The sequence below is a fragment of the Lactuca sativa genome, chromosome 1 (genome assembly GCF_002870075.4).
Source record: "Lactuca sativa cultivar Salinas chromosome 1, Lsat_Salinas_v11, whole genome shotgun sequence".
NCBI lineage: Eukaryota > Viridiplantae > Streptophyta > Magnoliopsida > Asterales > Asteraceae > Lactuca > Lactuca sativa.
The window spans coordinates 2,795,278-2,809,146 of record NC_056623.2 but is presented as its reverse complement, the minus strand read 5'-3'; the positions used below and the strand labels follow the sequence as shown (position 1 = coordinate 2,809,146).

Sequence of the window (13,869 nt, the reverse complement as noted above, 5' to 3'; positions counted from 1 at the left end):
ATAATTACCGGTTTTTTTGACTTAATTGAATATATAAAAAAATAAATAAAAATAAATAAATAAAGAGATATAATGACTAAATCGATTACGAGGTCAATATGTAAAGACTTTATTGCAGTTTTCTCTAAACATTATTAATACAATAATAATCATTTATCAAATAGTTTCTATTGTGATATTACTTCTTCAAATTGGTAAAAAGTCACCGGCTTCCACAACTAAATTCATTGTGTATGAGTTGATTAATTACCAGACGCTTTCTAATCTATCGGATAACGTTTAAAAACTAATCGGGAATTAACCGTATATCATATTTTTATTCATGTTTAAATAACACAATTCATTCACATGTAAATAAAACCAATTCAGATGTTTTTATTGGTTGTGACTATAGCATTAGCATCCTTCTTCTAACACCAACCTAATAACCAAATAACATAGTAAGTATCACATAACCATTGAAATTAATGGTTTTTACCCTTTCCATCTAAACCCCAAAATACCATCATAAGAGGAGAATTTTTGCCTGTGATGCATCACTATGGATTGAATACTAATGATCAAATAAAAATTTCTTAAATGGTCTTCTCTTGATTTCAACCCCACACACTTAGAACTCTTTTCTTTGCTCTGATTAATAATGAAATGTCTAAAATCGTAATTGAGAATCTAACCCAAACTTACATCAACCTTTCATATTTAAGTCAACAAACTAGTCATTAGTTTGAATATTTCCCCGAAAGCTTAATGTAATTATGTACTTCTTACATTAATTACAATTTTATAGAATTCACCAATTTCACACTAATTTTGCAATTAATGCACAAATATGAGAATAACAATATACTTTCACTTCAATATACCTTAATTCTCATTATTGGAAAATCATCAACTTTATTCAAATCACCTACGTCTAATTAAATAATCAACTTAAAAGATGTTTAAATCACAATTAACGAGTCAACACATCTATCCCTTAATTTTGATGTTAAGGTTATGTTTTGATAACCCATTTTAGTTTAGTTTATAATGACTAGTCTCACGAAGTAGGGTGTAGGGTGTTACATTGAACATAGGGGCTGTTTGGCAACTTCAATCGTTACAAGCTTGAATGATTTAGAGGCTTTGAATGAATCTATCTTTAAATAAAAAAAAATAAAAAAAAATAAAAAATAAAAAAGAACATGTCGTTTGGAAATCTTGTTAAATAGTAAAAACTAGCATTATCTTTGTGTTTAGAATTGCAGACCATCATACCCAACTAGAAAAAATCACAAATGAATTCACAATCCAAACAATCCACTAAAATGGATTGACCGACTTCACCCCTAACATCACCGTCAAAAGCACCACCAATGATCATCCACTATAATCATCTCCATTGTTTATGAATTTCTTTTTACACGAGCAAAGATAGAAGAAGAGCCACAAACTCCTATTAAACTAAGCGTACACCTCAACAACCCCTTAGTTCACGATAGACCTGGCAATTTCAGACACGAAGACACGAATTGTGAGAGACACGACACGACACGAATACATCTTAAAATTTGAGATAAAACTTATTTATCATTGTGTAATCGTATCATGTCAAATTCGTGGCTGACACGAATACACGAATTGTCAGGTCTAGTTCACATTTCTAATTGTTAAAGATACCATCAATCATATTGAAACCAGTTTTCACAGTCAATGTCAAAGTGTCAATAGAGAGAGGAGGCGTTGATGGGGGAGGGTTTGTTGCTTGGCCAATGAAAAGAAGAGGGAAGAGAGACGAGGTGAAGGGAAATGGTTGAGATACTAAGTATGGCGAACCAAATGAGAACCGATCCACATTAATTAAGAGGTGAAAGTGAAACAAACAATTCCTTACATGGCAATGTTGGTGCTTATAATAAGTGGTATTCAGTAAAGTAGTTGGAATGGATATGGTGATATAACTTATACGGATTGTTTGTGTTAAAAAGCATAAGAGATTTATTTATTAATTGGTATTTTAACTAATAATAAACTGTACATACAAGTCTGATCGTGTACCAGCAGAAAAAAGAAAAAATTCTCAAAATCCGTCAAAAAGAAAACAGGCTCACAAGAAGCATATCATCCATCATCCATCATCCATCATAAAACACTTTAAGACAAAAGGTTAACATGGGTTGGTTATAAACTAGCTTAGCTTTGTACACACTCAAAAGGGCGCAGTGTTCCATCAGGAAACTCATGCATCCGGAACTCTTCTAATGCATCAAACGGACTGCACGCACAAACCATTAAATTAAGTTAAAAGTTAAAAGTTAATTGGGGGAAAAGGAATCACAACAAATTTAAGACACACACTCACACTGATACTGCACGGTTATTGGATAATCTGCGTTGATTGGCTTCCATTATATCCAAGATATCACCGCTCTCTGTCTCTATTCCATCAACAACACATGGAGCCAAAGCAAGCGGGCTCCACATCTGACATCATCATATCTCTCTATTACATACATACATACACATATATACGTACATATCGGACCAAATCTATAACTTTTTACCTTGATGCTATTATCTATCCCGCTAGTCGCTACAACGCAATCAAACGGATGACTTTGCACACAGTTTACCACTGAAAAACAAACCCATTACTCATTAATCTATTAAGCTGTTAAACAAAATGAAGATAATATAACATACCAGCCCCATCTCCAGTAAGCACTTTTATTAGTCTACCCGTGCTCTTCTCCCATATAAACCATCTACCATCATCACTTCCACTACCAATATACTCGCCTGTGCAAATGCCATTACATATATATATATATATATATATATATATATATATATATATATATATATATATATATATATATATATATATATATATATATATATATATATAATAAAATCTATATGATATGGACAAAAGGACAAATAAATGCACCTACCTTTTTGGCCAAGAAAACTGGCTTGTTTAATGTCGGTCCCTATGTTACAATGACCAATGTATTGTTGCTTCATATCTATCGCCCTCTCATTCTGCAAATCAATATACCAATGCATAAATAATCGTCTAATCATAATTATTATTTTTTTTTTAAATTCGGATACCTGACGAGTGAGTTTATCGCTTCGAGGAGATGATTTTGGTGATCCACAAGAGCTGCTGCTTGTAGTTGTAGTTGTATGGCGGGTATTTACGGTTGAATCGAATTTTCTGTGGATTCTGACATTTAAAGTCGGTTGCAAATTGTTGGATTCTGATTCATGGCCTTCTTCTTCTTCTTCTTCTTCTTCATCACCACCTGATGACACTGAAGTTTCAAATTCAAGTTCCAACTCTTCTTCTTCATAATCGGAGTCTTCTCTTCCACTTCCAGACAGAGGTTGCAAAGTGTCTTCTTCACCAATTGCATCTGCTCGATACAGTATGTCACTCAGAGATATTACTCTACCACCACCACCACTTCTTGTTTCAAATCTAGGACCTCCTTTTGCCGCCTTGTTGGAGGCTTCAGCTTCAACTAAATCCATCCGTTTTTTTATCTTCTCCACCATTTCAGCAGCTTCCATGTTAGATGGAGCTGAAAACTGACCACCAATAGCAAACTCCATAGCTTCTTTGTGTTTACCCAACTGATTGCCACCCACAATTATTAATGCCATGGGTATATATAATATATAATACCATGTGAATGTGATATGTCCAAGTCATGTAACTTAATTATTCACCTGTAATAGAGCTTCAGCCATACATAGGAGTGCTCTAACTGAAGTAGGATCAATCTCCACAGCTCTATAGCAGTCTCTTATAGCCATATGAGCATCATTTTTCCAATTCCGCTGAAAAGCAAATATATCAAAAAGAATGGATACATGTAAAGTGCAGTTGCAAGTTGCAACAAAAGATGAAAAACCTTGAGAAGCAATGCTGCCCGCAAACACAAACACTCATGCATCAGAGTATGTCCAATCTGACCATAACCATGCAAAACATCATTGCAAGCCTCAATCCCATAATAATAGTTGGCACCCTCTTTTAAAGACTTCTCTGCAATCTGAATCAGTTTTCTGCATTGGTCAAGCTGTGACACAATCATTCAAAGTTTTTAAGTATTAGTCATCTTTCTCATGAGTGTGGGATAAAACAAAAGACAGAATGCATTGCAGACCCTAGCAGCAAGATTCCTCTTTGCAGGAAAACGATTTGGGAAGAAATCAGAGACTGGTGGTTTTGATTGCACCTCCTTCAGTATCCCAGTTGGATTGAAAAACTTCATTGCATCATCTGATGTGTACCGCATAGCACTCGGGTGAACTATAATAAAACCAAAAAACATTGTGAGCAAAGGGTAAATCAGTAAATGTTACAATCGATAGGGTAAGGAAACATACCAGGATTTACGTCCATTAAGTAGACATGTTCTTTACTATAATTGAGAAGAACCTCTTCTCCATTTGGACTAAATGCAACATGCGTCAGGTGCAAGCCTTGATGTCCCTAAAAACAAACAAGTATTCAAAGTTTAAAAGTAGCATCTATCGCAAAATACAAAGACCTGAAAACCCTATATAAACTAACATGATCAGAAAGATGCATTGGGCAGAAGTAGTTAACACAAGGGGGTGGTGACAGCTGTCGCCTGCAGGAAGACAGTGGTGAAAGCATGCGTCTATCGTATAAACGAGCAAATGCATCACTGCAAGCATTTGGAATAGCAAATCAGGTGAGGCTAATTATAAAAATTTTATAATATGTGGTGTAAGTGACAACTGACAAGAGTGTCAATGAATACCTCCCACCAACAAGGAGCAAATGAGGCCTGGTGCTGCTGATGTCACAAGACTTCAGCATAAGTGACTGCTTAGGTGGACTACCTAATGACTTCTTTGCTCCACTTCGCAAGTCGAGCTGGCATCAAACACTAAACATGTGACTTCTTAGGTCTCTTGTAACCTTTTTTTTTTAGAAATATGGAAACCAGATTGTCTCATGCTTACTAATATGTTACGACATTCTTGGTGAGAAGATTCAGCAGGGGGACAAGAAGTGACCTCCCGGAGATCATGCTGTCTCAGAGTGGCATCCTCGCTGGCACTCCAGACAACATTCGGATTACCAGGTTCTACCTGAAACAGGAAAATCCATAATGATAAGGAGAGATGATATTAGTAAATTTGTTAGGGGAAAACAAAATATATCTCTTACAGCTAATTTTTTAACTCTCCTGCTGTGGCATTGAAAATGAGCCGATAGGTTACTAGCAGTATCTTCATGTGTGCGAGACAAATTGAATAGTCGAACCTACAGGTGTGAGTTAAGATTTTCAGAAGACATGTGAATGAATGAAGCAATGAACAAAAATGGGAGGAGGGAGGGTTACTTCAGTATCACCAGCTCCAGATGCTACCAACTCATCAGATGTTTCAGGAACAAACTTTGTGCAAAATATATTATTCCTATGACCACTGTCAATGGAATGCAAAAGCTTGCGGCTTTCATAACTCCAAAGATTTACCTGCAACAGAATGGAACATCTCTAGTTAAAACTACATGTAAAAAAGAAGTATTATTAGGTCCATTTTACTTGGTTTTCAGGCATCATACAGGTAGCTAATACATATGAAGACAAAAGGTAAGAAGATGTACATGAGCATCATCAGATCCAGATATCAATAGTGAGCCTTTTGAATTCCAAGCAATAGTATTTACACATCCCTGATGCGCCTGAAAACAACACAGATTAACTCTTTATTAAATTTTTGGTAAATAGACACAACTAGATGTATATCTAGATATAACAACAATACTTCCTAGTTCCTACATCTAAAGTCTAAACCAATTTAACCCCATTCTTGTACTAAATACCCTAACCTATGCTTCTCTTCAATCTCCCCACTCTCATTCCTTATGATTCCCTTTTCCCCTAAAAAATTTCCGTTCTACTCTCATTCTATATATTTATACCAACATATTGTAGGATCACTTCAGTGGTCTATGCAAACAATATGTGATCACAAGAGGTATGTATGAGTATATGACTTTTTGGCACAAGTTTATCTGGGAAGTCGCAATGTCACATGCAGATATTATTTCATTTTTCTAGACGTACACATGCTTCGATGCTATGAGGGAGTAATGATCGCATACTCACTAAGGAAGACTTCCATTTGTATCACAATTCAAAAGTATGTTTGTGATTTATATATAACTGCATATTACTGGTATATAAACCATTATATAACCTATGATTCAAATAAAAAAAAGTGTTCCCTAGGCTCTTACAATTATAAAGAGAAATTAAAAGAAAAAACAGTGTCAGTAAGAAACAAATAAGGATAGAAAATCAAAGCTCGAACTGCAACATAAAAAGGTTAGGTAGATCTCAATTTTTCTCATAGTGATCAATATATTTTCCATTTCTCTTCCTTTCTCCTGGATGGAGCAATACATACAGAAGGTAATCGACACTAATGTGCTGATCAAAAGTTATAATTCCAATAGAAAAACATCCCTTGCAAGATATATCAAGATTTAAGCACAGAGTACACACCTCCAGTTCTCTTTCCAGAGAAAGCCTTCTAATGAATGATGAATGCATCTGTAGACTGTGATTTATATCCTGTAATACCACAAGATAGAATATCAGCATCTACAAAAAAAATTACTGCCAAGAAAATACAGAACCACAATATACACATGAAAACGTTAATAAAACAAGGAAGAACATGAAGATCACCTATTGATGATCAAATAAACAGCTAGCAATATGAAAAATATGTACGAATAAGATATATTTACCTATATGCATATACGGGGTTTAAGCGAGTTAATAGAGTGCAGGGATGAATTACTTCAACATTGTTGGTTAAAAGTATTTGGTTTCATATAACGAACATTGAGCTGGAAACTAACACTAAAGATTCCATCAATCAAAAAATTTGGTTCTACAGAATCATTTTAAAAGAATGGACATCAGAGCCAACTGGACCTCTTCTAGCTCAATCAAGGTTAAGGAAGAAGAATCTCATTATCTTAACATATGCCTTTGTGCAGGAGACTGAAAAAGTTTAATCTCATATGAGGAATGTGCCACCAGTTTTATTCCCCAAGTAATTTCTAGAACTTGCAATTCCCACAGTTTGATGAAAATGAGGGCTAGTCTCTAAAGCTGTTTCAATTATTGCGGATTAGAGGCAGCATATTTTGATATATCACCCATTTTTTGTTATAATCACCTGTGTTGCTATGTTTGCCAAAAATGATTTCAAATTGGGACACCGTGGAATCTCTAAATCTACAATCTGTGGATGAATCAGACTAGAGAGAATCGAACAGATACTATAAAATGATGGAAACAAGATGTTCTTCAAACCAAGCCTACGGCAATAATCATCAAACACCAAATAAAAACTAAAAACTACGCCATATCTAATGCAGTGTAAGGTGTTATAACAACCACAATGTATTCGTGGAACACCAAAATAGAATTTCATTTTAGTCACAAATACAATCACGAAGTCCCTATTTTTCAACAGTCTCACCGACCTCAAATTCACAAGTAAAACAAAACACAAACAATCAAATAAACACAAGCAATTCCACAGGTTGGTATTACACACGCATTAAGATCACAAAAAGAAACTGACTAGCAAATTTGTACAGCGAAAAGAAAAGAGGGAAAATAAAGAATTTACGTACGGAACGAACGTGTAGAGTTCGAGTATCAATGAAGTCGGCGATGTTGCCATCGTGAAAGCAGAGCGATTCCATTCTTGATTGAAAATTATACGATCATATCATATAAAACTGACAAATAAAAACCCTAAATTCTTTGTGGAAATTGTTGGTTCTTTGGAAATGATGATCTGACACGGTTATTGAAAAGAGATTGAGAGAGTCGGTGAGTGGGTTTTTACAATGTGTGTGTGGATGGTTCTAAAGCTCCAACAAACAGCGTCGTCGTTACTCGTCCCTCGCTATGCGTAAATATAACCCGTTACAGTATATATATATATATATATATATATATATATATATATATATATATATATATATATATATATATATATATATATATATATATATATATATATATATATATATATATATATATATATATATATATATAATTAACTAAAACAATTTTATATATAGAAATCCTCATTTTTACTGTATTTTAGAACATCTTTAATCTAATTAATTTTTATTATTAAATTATATCAAATAGTTCAGCATATTAATCACTTTCATTTGATACAGATAGCGTGATGCTTTTTTTTAATTAAAATTTTGAAGTTGATGCGCAACCTTTTCTTAAACAATGGAGGGAATTTAACTCCCATCATCCATCTAATGTATTTATATATATTGTATATTATGGATCATTGTTCAAGATAAATATAATAAATCGTGTGTTAGTAAAATAGATTGTGTATTTATATATATTGTATATTATGGATCATTGTTCAAGATAAATATAATAAATCGTGTGTTAGTAAAATAGATTGTGAATAACAATGTAATTTAGATAATTTCTAGGTTCAAGAAATACTTTTTGAAATATGTATTTAACCCTAGTGTTTGGGGTTAAATTAATAAAGATTTTAGATAACCCAAGAAATCAATCTAATTTCAGAAAAAATGATAATGTAATTCTAGATGATAATATTCTACAACACGGACAAATTTATATAGATAATAGGTGGTTAAAAGCGGTTATTTTTTGTGGGAAGTTATATTTGTTCCCAACATACAAGACCATTGGCTTTTGGCGAGAAGTTATTTTTAGCAGGGCCGTCGTCAGGGGCATAGCTTCGAACCCCGTGTTCCCGAGTTCACTTTGGCTTATGTGAACATTCACTCCGCATCTTGAATTGTATTGTATCTAAAGTTAAACTTAGTTTGTCCCAAATTAATCTTGATTTTATGAAATGACTTGATGATATACTAAAATCACCAACATTACTACCTCATTTTAGTTTAATCTCTAATTAACTTAAAATAACGAACATAAAGACCAAACTCATGCATAATTGGAAATATCTTGAAGATTGAATTTTCTTATTAGTATTATACATATTTTAGATAATTAAGAATTTGATTTCTTAAGAATTAAATGATCAACTCATTTGAGCAATTGAAAATATTATACACATATGTTATACATTAATTTTAATGTTTATATTTGATATCTTACAAGCCATTTGTCAATTTATGTTTTATAAATTTTAAAATTATCAAGGGCTTTATCCGTAGAATATAATAAGTATACATAACGTAAACGTTTACAGTTGTCTATAAATATAACAAAATACTTCTTATTGCCTAAGGTGGGAATTGCATGCAATTTACAAAAGTCGTTATGTATTAATTAATTCAAACATAACATAATTTGTTTTTACAATTGAAAAGGTTTGTCAATTTATTTTAATTAACACATAGATTTTACACTTTTCTATATTACTGTTAAAAGGATTAATTAATCCATTTTTAGACATTCGAAACATTCGTTTTTAATGAAGGTGTCTTAAACATGCATGCCAAATAGAATATACAACAATTTCTTAACAAGGACATATAGATAGAATGTGCAATACTTTTATTTAAATTTAACATAAACATACCATTAGAATGATACACAAATCCTACAAATGCACCACACTTTGATAATATGTACTTATCAAACTCATATACTTGTTTATAACCACATTTTTTTAATAGAGCTCCATAAATTCAGTTTTTCCTAATCTTAGGAACGTGTATACCAAATTGGAGCACTAGTATGATCTCCCATATAGAGTACCGATCCATCTTCTACCATCTCATAGTTATTAAACCAACAATGATCTTTACATATATGATTTGTTGCCCCCGAGTCTATTTATCATGCATGATTATCATCCTGCTAGAAGCCTATAATCATGCACATAAATGTCTTAGGGATTACCGGTACATAATATACAACAAAATTAGGACCATAAATCAAATTTATGATTGAACAGTGTTAAATACAATATAGGAGGAATATTAGAAATGATTGATATCTCGCAAAGTGAGCGAGAGGAAGTGTGAAAGAGTTTGTTTTGTATGTTTGTTAGGGACCAAAAATAAAAATAAAATCAACTCAAAGAGATGGTTAGCGTTACAATTGAAAAGGTTAGAATTGGTTCAGAAAAACCATGTAACAACATTTCGTGTGTCGATACTAGAGTGGTCCAGTTTTTTCTGAGATTGGTATTTATTTGGTGTCGGCTAGTCTTTTTCTACCAGGCTTGCGGTCTTTGCGTTCATTTTTTTGGTTGGGTTTAAGATATTTTTTCAAGCAGGGTCTCTACTTAAATATAAAGATAATGTTTGTTTTTTAATAGTTATTATTATTATGTTGTTGTTAATAACTAATAAATTTATTTGATTGAATAAAACTAGTTTAATTTAAATTATGAGTTTTAACTATGATGCTTTTTGTCCATGGGTATAAGAAAATCGGGAAGGGTGGAAGTAGCGATAAAATATTAAAATGCAAGCAACTTCAAAACGACTAGGAGGCAATGAGGGAATTACTAGGCGTTTTGGGCTCCTCAAGGCGTGGCCTTGTTAGGTTGCTTTTATTTGGTTTATGGCTAACAGGCTAAGTTTTTTTTGGACCGGCTTAAATTGGACTGGTTTAATACTTTAATGTCCGGTAAAGATTGAACCCGGACGGCTGGACTTTTGGTAAGAACCAATTAAGGATTAAACGGTTTAAAATCGGTTTAAGACCGGTCCTATGCAAAATAATAGTAATAATAATAATAATAATAATGTAAGGACTGAGCTAAATTTGCACCTTAAGTATTAATTAAGGTTCTCAATCCCATATCTCTTATTTTTTTGGACTCTTTCACGTACGAATGCAAAAACGTTCCCATCAAAGGATTACTAGTTTTTTTTTTTTTTGCAAATCCTATTTAATACATTAAATATTTTTAAAAAATAAAAAAATTCAATCCAATCCGACATGTTTTGACCCACAATTATAATTAAATTTTGTACTCTTTAACCAAGTATCCATTGTGCGTGTTTTACACTTTTATTAATTTTGTGTTTTTAAGTGGATCGAATCGAATCAAACGTGATATATCAATATCACACTTTAAAGAATGCTTTGGTTATAGTCTTATAGAAAAGGAAATTTAAAAGTGACAAAACATGGATTATTCCCAATTCCAAAACATACATCACTATCAATTTCTTTTATACATTCATAAACATGTGCGCATGCAAAACATTGTGCACGCATATGCATAAAGAAAACGATGCCAATATCACTAATTTAATTGAAATTGAATAGATATCTAACACAACCACCAATGCTTCAAAATTAACTAAGAATTTAAAAATCCTAAATGTTCATCCAATTCATATGAAAGACTCAGGTGTTGTTTGTTTTTTCTGAGGCAAAAATGTCTGCAGTCTACGAACCACATCTGCAGTAGAAGAGGTGGACCAAAGTCTAAAAAAAGAAGACTATTTGTTTTTTTAACATTTGCGGGCTACTAGAATAAGCTGAAATGGAAATAAATTGATTTTTTTAAACTCCAAAGTGATTTTTAATATTTTTATAACTTTGTTATAAATAATTAACAAATCTAGATCAACTTTTATTTATTATTGTATAAAAAATAAAAAATAAAAATTGTATGAATTAACGTATATATTTGATAAAACCAACAACTTTGGTCGCAAATTTATAATTAAACATTATAATTAGTGATCAAAAAATTTGATACATAAATCGATGGAAATAAACTTCGATTTTTTCAGTTAATTCCATTAAAAACGTAACATAAATATTTTCTCGAGAAATTGACGATATTGTATTAAATAATGTTTTGACAAAATCTGGCAAAAAAATATAAGAATATATTATGATTTTTTTCATATTTATATAAACAACTTCAACGACTATTATTATAATAAATCTTTATTTATAAATTTGTCAAAAATACCATGTTTGTATCGTCGAATGTTTTTTTTAAGTTTTGTAATTTTTTTCAAATAGATTATCATTAATAAAGTTGGAAAAAAATACAAATTAAAAAAACTTTAAAAAAATAAAGATATATATGTTTTTTTAGGTTACAAAATATTTGGAGATGTTAAAAGACTCTGGTCCACTTCCACGTCAAGAAGATGGCGTGCATACATTTTTAGGTTTGCAGTCTTAAAAAAAAACAAACAGTCTGCGAAGGCTAATGTCTGCGAGTGGTCTGCGCGACACAGACAGAAGAGGGCGTGCAGATCTGCAGACAAAAAACAAACACTACCTCAATAATGAAGAAACCCAAAACTAAATCCAAAATCCAGGAACACCTAAAATTTCTTACGATTTGCTCATCAATGACTGCATTAAAATAACTGCATTAAAATAAAGGGATAATGACTTGTGAAGGTAAACAATTTTAGATTTTATACATATTTATTACTAAACTTATTTTTAGTTCGACCTACCATTAAACATTTTCAAAATGATTAAAAAACACAATTATGACTAGCTATTGGAGGTATTATGTATACATTGAATCACAATTAATCTCTAATGTTTTTTTGTACAAATTTATTCAATAATATTTTTTTTCAAACATATTTTACCTACATGATTTGATCAAAATATACTATTTCAAATACATATATGTATATAATTTTTTCAAAGAATAAAATACTTTTACATTTATTTTACAAATAAATATGTATTTTTTTGATATATATATATATATATATATATATATATATATATATATATATATATATATATATATATATATAATGCATATTTTTACATTTAAAACTTATATCTTCAGATATAAACACATTATTTTTTAAGAAGATAAAGCAAAGAAATACAAGGAAATGAAGAAACAGGAGGAAATGGACCTTCCATATATTTATCCTTCAAAAAAATTAGATGATTTTTTTTATTATTTTAAAGGAAAGAGACTAAGGTGTTGTTTGTTTTTTTTAAGGCAAAATGTCTGCAGTCTGCGGACCACATCTGTAGACCTCTTCGGTAGAAGAGGTGGACCAAACGTCTGCAGTCTGAATTAAGAAGACTGTTTGTTTTTTTAACATCTGCAGACTATTACAATAAACTAAAATTTAAATAAACTGATTTTTTAAACTTCAAAGTGGTTTTTTAATATTTTAATGACTTTGTTATAAATAATTAACAAATCTATACCAACTTTTATGTATTATTGTATAAAAAATGAAAATAAAATGGTACGAATTAACGTATTTATTTTATAAAAACAACAATTTTGGTCGTAAAGTTATACATTGTAATTAAGGATCAATGAATTTAATACATAATATTGATGGAAATAAATTTCGATTTTAAAATGAAAATTTTCATTTTACTTTTTCAATTAAACCAATTAAAAACGTACCATAAATATTTTTCCCAAGAAATGGATGATACTGCATTAAATAATTTTTTATAAACTTTGGCATAAAAAATAGAGTAAATTACACGAATGGTCCCTATGGTTTGGGGTAATTTGCGCTTTTGGTCTCTAACTAATTTTTTTAACTCGAAAAGTCCCTACTGTTTGTTTTTGTTACACGCTTGGTCTCTACTGTTTGTTTTTATTACGCGATTGGTCCCTGTCTTACCTAAAAATATTATTATTTAAATAGAAAAAAAAATTATGGGATAGGTAAGGTAAGGTGAGGGGGGTTGGGGTTAGGGTGTGTTTATTTAAATATTTTAAAAAATCAAGAGCAAAATAGTTTTTTTAGGTAAGACAAGGACCAAGCGTGTAACAAAACAAACAATAGGGACCTTCCGAGTTAAAAAAATAAGTTAAGGACTAAACGCGTAAATTACCCTAAACCATAGGGAC

At 31.4% G+C, this 13,869-nt stretch overlaps 1 protein-coding gene across 1 annotated transcript; it reads right to left on the bottom strand.

Annotated features, from left to right (window-relative positions):
- Positions 1-1,950: 1,950 nt before the first annotated feature.
- Positions 1,951-7,976, bottom strand: LOC111894726 (protein ALTERED SEED GERMINATION 2). Its single transcript, XM_052768155.1, has 18 exons — positions 7,688-7,976; positions 6,540-6,608; positions 5,636-5,713; positions 5,370-5,504; positions 5,195-5,290; positions 4,987-5,115; positions 4,782-4,897; positions 4,568-4,685; positions 4,381-4,486; positions 4,158-4,303; positions 3,903-4,070; positions 3,718-3,828; positions 3,097-3,621; positions 2,934-3,024; positions 2,683-2,778; positions 2,544-2,614; positions 2,342-2,463; positions 1,951-2,254 (listed from the first exon to the last, which is right to left on the bottom strand). Exons 1-18 carry the CDS (start codon positions 7,757-7,759, stop codon positions 2,173-2,175), a joined length of 2,331 nt encoding a protein of 776 aa, XP_052624115.1. The 5' UTR covers positions 7,760-7,976; the 3' UTR covers positions 1,951-2,172.
- Positions 7,977-13,869: the final 5,893 nt, after the last annotated feature.

What these genes read in the sequence shown, in the direction of transcription:
- LOC111894726 (XM_052768155.1), bottom strand. Translation starts at nt 7,759, where the DNA reads ATGGAATCGCTCTGCTTTCACGATGGCAACATCGCCGACTTCATTGAT. An exon ending in TTGCTCCTTGTTGGTGGGAG is followed by an intron (nt 4,686 to 4,781) that starts GTATTCATTGAC and finishes AAATGCTTGCAG; the next exon opens with TGATGCATTTGCTCGTTTAT. An exon ending in CAGTTTTCTTGGCCAAAAAG is followed by an intron (nt 2,779 to 2,933) that starts GTAGGTGCATTT and finishes GCATTTGCACAG; the next exon opens with GCGAGTATATTGGTAGTGGA.